At 35.2% G+C, this 6369-nt stretch overlaps 2 protein-coding genes across 2 annotated transcripts; both read right to left on the bottom strand.

Moving 5' to 3' along the window:
* Positions 1 to 1344: 1344 nt before the first annotated feature.
* On the bottom strand, positions 1345 to 3544 carry LOC102587638 (peroxidase 3-like). The gene is made up of 5 exons (XM_006357929.2): positions 3470 to 3544; positions 2533 to 2595; positions 2247 to 2444; positions 1990 to 2152; positions 1345 to 1875 (listed from the first exon to the last, which is right to left on the bottom strand). Exons 1-5 carry the CDS (start codon positions 3542 to 3544, stop codon positions 1457 to 1459), a joined length of 918 nt encoding a protein of 305 aa, XP_006357991.1. The 3' UTR covers positions 1345 to 1456.
* A 14-nt stretch (positions 3545 to 3558) lies between these two features.
* Positions 3559 to 5072, bottom strand: LOC102603099 (peroxidase 3-like). The gene is made up of 4 exons (XM_006357891.2): positions 4805 to 5072; positions 4519 to 4716; positions 4262 to 4424; positions 3559 to 4147 (listed from the first exon to the last, which is right to left on the bottom strand). Exons 1-4 carry the CDS (start codon positions 5018 to 5020, stop codon positions 3729 to 3731), a joined length of 996 nt encoding a protein of 331 aa, XP_006357953.1. The 5' UTR covers positions 5021 to 5072; the 3' UTR covers positions 3559 to 3728.
* Positions 5073 to 6369: the final 1297 nt, after the last annotated feature.

Genomic DNA, 6369 nt, shown 5'->3' with positions numbered 1-6369 from the left:
GGGGGAAGGTAGGAGTGAGGGTGGGGTAAACAAATTAAAAATTGAAGTTGAAAATATATATTTTTTAAAAAGCTTTAAGATTATTTTTTTCAACAAAAAAAATTGTAATTTGAAGTTGGAGAAAAGTTTTGAAAAATGTTTTCCTTAATTTTTGAAGGGAAGTCATTTTTCTTGAATTTAAGGAAAATGAGTTGATTTGGAAAACATTTTACCCAACCAAACATGTCATACCAAACACACCCTTTGTTTAAAAAGTTGGAACATGCATGTATTAAGATAATACTCCTTGCGTCCCATTTTATATGTCACATTTTTACTTTGCACTTGCATTAAGAAATGATGCAACTTTACCCTTCTATCCTTATTTAATGTTTTCTTAAGTCAACTTTATTAATAAATGACAAGATTAATTAACTATTCTATCAAGGGTATAATAGGCAAACTATGGTAATTTATGCATAAATTTTATAAAATGACAAGTATTGTGGTCCAACTATTTATAGAAAGGAATGACATATAAAATGCGATGGAGGGAGTAGTTGGTTACTTGTATCTGTCGAGAATCAAATTAAAGTTAACTAGTTTTCGACAGATAAAATCAAAGATCTTGAGCGACCTATCCCGTAGAAAAACTCAAAAGAAAAATAATGTTCCTTTAGGATTGGGAAAACATTTTCCGTATAGGTTTTGGATTACTTGGGATCTATATATATGGGGTATAGTTGGGGATTCTAAGATATTGTACAGTATATACAATGTAGTCCTAAGGGCTTGAAAACATTGTAAAACTTGTTCTTTTTCTTTCATAGTGGAAAACTCTCTCTGCTTTTATTGGGAGGAGTAGGCCTAGTCGAACCTCATTAAATCCTTGTGTTGTTCTTCTTCTCTATTTTCTTTGTTTGTGATTGGGTGCTAGTTAATCCACGATATTTCCACAACAAAAGTGAAGTGCTTGTCCTGCATGATTTTCTTTATCTCTCCCTCGTCAATTGTTAGGTTTCTCCGTCTCTTCTAAACTCCGAAGTTTCCTCTATGGAGAACATTTAAAATACTAAAGGAAATGAGAAATCATACAAGCATGATGTCTTTGAGTTTATGTCATCTGAAGAACTGGACACAAAAAACATTTTCTTCTGTTAGGTGAATCAAATGATTGTACATTGATGCTAGTTTGGAGTTTCTGTCCAGCGAACGAACAATGAAAACATCAAATGGAAAGCTCAAAATCAGGACAGTAATGTTCAACAAAACCTCTTCTAGGACAGGCTTCATTATACGTAAAGCTGTTCTTGGAATCTTAGTTTTATTTCAAGAAAACGATCAATATACAAGAATATATTGGAATAACTACAAACAGAAATGATACATTCTATCCCGAATCATTCACACAAAGGTTACATACAAAATACAAACACAAGAATATTGGAATTTGGGAACAAAGGGAAAAAGGCGGCTCTTAAGTATTCACAGCTGCACAGTGCTTCCTAATCTCACCAGCAGAGCCGGTCTTGACTTCAATCTTTCCCATTTTCTCCATAGCTAAACCAAATTCGACATAGAATTGTTTGAGTGATCCTTGTACTAGCTCGTTGATGAATGACTTTGTTGTCGCACTTGTTGTCAAAGCTGCATCAGATTGGAATAGCCCTTTTCCTTTGAGCACAAGCTGGAAGTAGCTAAGATCAAATTTACTGGAACTTCCAGGATCCATTTCAACAATTGTGGTGTTGTCATTGATTGATTTGCATTTCTTCATCTTGAGATTAGATGCATATTCAGTGTCTAGAGATGGATCTTTTTTTCCCCAAACTCCAGTAAAATTGTATAAACGTGATGAAAATGACGGACAGTGAGAGACTCCAATGGTATGTGCACCTGGTAGAAAATTGTACATAGTAACAATGATTTTTGTCTGATAGACTTAAATGTATGGGAAGTTTTAATATAGGATAAGCAGAAATGAGCGCGGATGTACTAATTTAAACTTACCAGACAATAGTACCAAGTCTTTTAGGTCAAGACCCTTGCTGGCAAAAGACGTCTGGAGACTGGAAACGCTACTTGTAGGAGGAGGGATGTTTGCCAAGGCTTCCGAGGCGTTTGATATTCTTCCATCTCTTCTACCAGTTGGAACCTTCCAGTAAGGGCCTCCCTGAATAAAAAGGAAGACAAGATTAAGAAGATATTCCATTCAATTAAGCTCTCTCATGGGTACAATAACTAGTTATCTCGAGTTTTGTACTTACTGTGACCACAACAGAGTCTCTAGCAACCAAGGCAACAATATCCGCACATGACACAACTCCAGGGCATTCAGCTTCCAATGCTTTCTTCACACCATCGATAAATGAGAAGCCTCTTAGCGTTTGATTAGGAACAGCCACTTTTTCAGTCTGGTTTTTCGTGCTCGAAGTGAAATTCAGGAGTACAGAACCATCACAACCCTGTAAGAACCCAATCAAGTAAATAAGGAAACTAAATTATCACTTCAAAAAATGCACTCTTCATATGAATGAGGTATAAATTAATTACCCTGACAAAGCAATCGTGGAAATGCAGCCTGAGCAACGCAGCTGCAAGAGACGGAGCATTGCACTTGCATTAAGAAATGATGCAACTTTACCCTTCTATCCTTATTTAATGTTTTCTTAAGTCAACTTTATTAATAAATGACAAGATTAATTAACTATTCTATCAAGGGTATAATAGGCAAACTATGGTAATTTATGCATAAATTTTATAAAATGACAAGTATTGTGGTCCAACTATTTATAGAAAGGAATGACATATAAAATGCGATGGAGGGAGTAGTTGGTTACTTGTATCTGTCGAGAATCAAATTAAAGTTAACTAGTTTTCGACAGATAAAATCAAAGATCTTGAGCGACCTATCCCGTAGAAAAACTCAAAAGAAAAATAATGTTCCTTTAGGATTGGGAAAACATTTTCCGTATAGGTTTTGGATTACTTGGGATCTATATATATGGGGTATAGTTGGGGATTCTAAGATATTGTACAGTATATACAATGTAGTCCTAAGGGCTTGAAAACATTGTAAAACTTGTTCTTTTTCTTTCATAGTGGAAAACTCTCTCTGCTTTTATTGGGAGGAGTAGGCCTAGTCGAACCTCATTAAATCCTTGTGTTGTTCTTCTTCTCTATTTTCTTTGTTTGTGATTGGGTGCTAGTTAATCCACGATATTTCCACAACAAAAGTGAAGTGCTTGTCCTGCATGATTTTCTTTATCTCTCCCTCGTCAATTGTTAGGTTTCTCCGTCTCTTCTAAACTCCGAAGTTTCCTCTATGGAGAACATTTAAAATACTAAAGGAAATGAGAAATCATACAAGCATGATGTCTTTGAGTTTATGTCATCTGAAGAACTGGACACAAAAAACATTTTCTTCTGTTAGGTGAATCAAATGATTGTACATTGATGCTAGTTTGGAGTTTCTGTCCAGCGAACGAACAATGAAAACATCAAATGGAAAGCTCAAAATCAGGACAGTAATGTTCAACAAAACCTCTTCTAGGACAGGCTTCATTATACGTAAAGCTGTTCTTGGAATCTTAGTTTTATTTCAAGAAAATGATCAATATACAAGAATATATCAGAATAACTACAAAAAGAAATGATACATATTATCCCGAATCATTCACACAAAGGTTACATACAAAATACAAACACAAGAATATTGGAATTTGGGAACAAAGGGAAAAAGGCGGCTCTTAAGTATTCACAGCTGCACAGTGCTTCCTAATCTCACCAGCAGAGCCGGTCTTGACTTCAATCTTTCCCATTTTCTCCATAGCTAAACCAAATTCGACATAGAATTGTTTGAGTGATCCTTGTACTAGCTCGTTGATGAATGACTTTGTTGTCGCACTTGTTGTCAAGGCTGCATCAGATTGGAATAACCCTTTTCTCTTGAGCACAAGCTGAAAGTAGCTAAGATCAAATTTACTGGAACTTCCAGGATCCATTTCGACAATTGTGGTGTTGTCATTGATTGATTTGCATTTCTTCATCTTGAGATTAGATGCATATTCAGTGTCTAGAGATGGATCTTTTTTTCCCCAAACTCCAGTAAAATTGTATAAACGTGATGAAAATGACGGACAGTGAGAGACTCCAATGGTATGTGCACCTGGTAGAAAATTGTACATAGTAACAATGATTTTTGTCTGATAGACTTAAATGTATGGGAAGTTTTAATATAGGATAAGCAGAAATGAGCGCGGATGTACTAATTTAAACTTACCAGACAATAGTACCAAGTCTTTTAGGTCAAGACCCTTGCTGGCAAAAGACGTCTGGAGACTGGAAACGCTACTTGTAGGAGGAGGGATGTTTGCCAAGGCTTCCGAGGCGTTTGATATTCTTCCATCTCTTCTACCAGTTGGAACCTTCCAGTAAGGGCCTCCCTGAATAAAAAGGAAGACAAGATTAAGAAGATATTCCATTCAATTAAGCTCTCTCATGGGTACAATAACTAGTTATCTCGAGTTTTGTACTTACTGTGACCACAACAGAGTCTCTAGCAACCAAGGCAACAATATCCGCACATGACACAACTCCAGGGCATTCAGCTTCCAATGCTTTCTTCACACCATCGATAAATGAGAAGCCTCTTAGCGTTTGATTAGGAACAGCCACTTTTTCAGTCTGGTTTTTCGTGCTCGAAGTGAAATTCAGGAGTACAGAACCATCACAACCCTGTAAGAACCCAATCAAGTAAATAAGGAAACTAAATTATCACTTCTAGAAATGCACTCTTCATATGAATGAGGTATAAATTAATTACCCTGACAAAGCAATCGTGGAAATGCAGCCTGAGCAACGCAGCTGCAAGAGACGGAGCACTTGGGATTTGCTTTTGCACATAATCTTGAATTATCTTCTCTGCTTGCGGACAGCTCTTTGCATAGAAGTTGAGCTGCAACTGACCATAGCTAGAACCAACTATTCCCAGTAGAATACACAACACTAGAAAATTATCCAAATCGCCAAATTTAGCCATTTAGATTACTTGCTTCTTTTTGCAACTTTTGAAGAGCTGTTTTTCTTTGTTCGAGTTGCTACACATATTAACTCCAAACAGATCAAAAAGAATTTATAGGCACATTGCTTTAGCTAACTTGCATTAGTTTAAGAAAACAAATTTGTTAGAGTCTGTCTCTTTCATTCAATGAGGTTAATATGTCATATCATATTGACTGATCCCTCAGCATGTTAGACACTTAAAACTAATCTTCTTTTAAAAAAAACACAAATTTGATAATTATCATTATTGTTACCTGCTCCTGCCTCCTGGAGATAATAGCTACCTTCATAATGGTGTCAATATAACAAAAATATTTTTTAGCGGCAACAAATATACACATTAACAAAAAGTTATAAAGTCTTAACCAACATTAGTTAATTGTCATTGGATCCAATGTCGATATATACTCTAGGACTCTAGAGACATTTACAAAGAGTGTTACTTGCTGCTATAAACACATATTTCTTTAGATCAACGCATCCGGACCATACCACTCTCTTTCAAATAACACCAAACTCCGAGTTACTTAGGAGTCATGAATAAATTTCACATATGGTCACGTAACTATATTCTTCTTTTTCACAAAAGTCATTTAACTATTATTTCTAACACAAAATCACACAACCTGAAAACTCTATCATTTCTGGTGGATAACTCATTTTTTACGCTTTTTTCTTTAAATCTAAACAGAGTAAAATTAAGCTTTTTTTGGTATATTATTATTATTGTTAAATTGATGAAGGTAGAGGCCATTTGCTTATTGTTTTTGTTGTGTGCATTAAGAGATAGTATAAGGTATTTGGTATTAGTAGTTCAATATGCGAATCAAAATATGTAGTATCAATTCAAAGTCTAGAAAAAGTTGGAACATGGATGTATTAAAATGTAACAACTTTACCAGAAACCACCAAACTCAGAGTAATTGTATTTGCTTAGGTATTCTTTTCCTTTTTTATGCCTGCAGATATCTACATTGCGATCTGTATAAGCCTTTTAGGAACGTCACCCCATTATAAGCCCTCCCTCTAATCGCGATCTGTATTTAGTCAGAGCTCCAATACGGACTTCAAAGACCAGATGAAAAACAAAAAAAAAAAGTTATCTACACTGCAGTTGTGACAATATGATATCAATTTTCTCATGTTTGGTTGGGTTAAATGTTTTCCAAATCAACTCATTTTCTTCAAATTTAAGGAAAATGATTTTCCTTCAAAACTTAAGGAAAACATTTTCCAAACTTCTCTTCCAACTTCAAATTACAATTACTTTTTTGTTGAAAAAATCAATTTATTTTGTCCCTACACTCAATTCAACCCCCTAACCCC

Source organism: Solanum tuberosum, unplaced genomic scaffold (genome assembly GCF_000226075.1).
Source record: "Solanum tuberosum cultivar DM 1-3 516 R44 unplaced genomic scaffold, SolTub_3.0 scf00262, whole genome shotgun sequence".
NCBI lineage: Eukaryota > Viridiplantae > Streptophyta > Magnoliopsida > Solanales > Solanaceae > Solanum > Solanum tuberosum.
The sequence above is the reverse complement of the archived record's forward strand: the minus strand, read 5'-3'. Positions and strand labels throughout refer to the sequence as shown.

Bases quoted from the DNA above. Each gene is read 5' to 3' on its own strand.
- LOC102587638 (XM_006357929.2), bottom strand. From the start codon at position 3,544: ATGAAGCCTGTCCTAGAAGAGGTTTTGTTGAACATTACTGTCCTGATT. The intron at 2,445-2,532 runs GTAATTAATTTA...GGGTTCTTACAG, and splicing joins TCCACGATTGCTTTGTCAGG to GGTTGTGATGGTTCTGTACT. The intron at 1,876-1,989 runs GTAAGTTTAAAT...ATTTTCTACCAG, and splicing joins AGACTTGGTACTATTGTCTG to GTGCACATACCATTGGAGTC.
- LOC102603099 (XM_006357891.2), bottom strand. From the start codon at position 5,020: ATGGCTAAATTTGGCGATTTGGATAATTTTCTAGTGTTGTGTATTCTA. The intron at 4,425-4,518 runs GTAAGTACAAAA...CTTTTTATTCAG, and splicing joins GAGACTCTGTTGTGGTCACA to GGAGGCCCTTACTGGAAGGT. The intron at 4,148-4,261 runs GTAAGTTTAAAT...ATTTTCTACCAG, and splicing joins AGACTTGGTACTATTGTCTG to GTGCACATACCATTGGAGTC.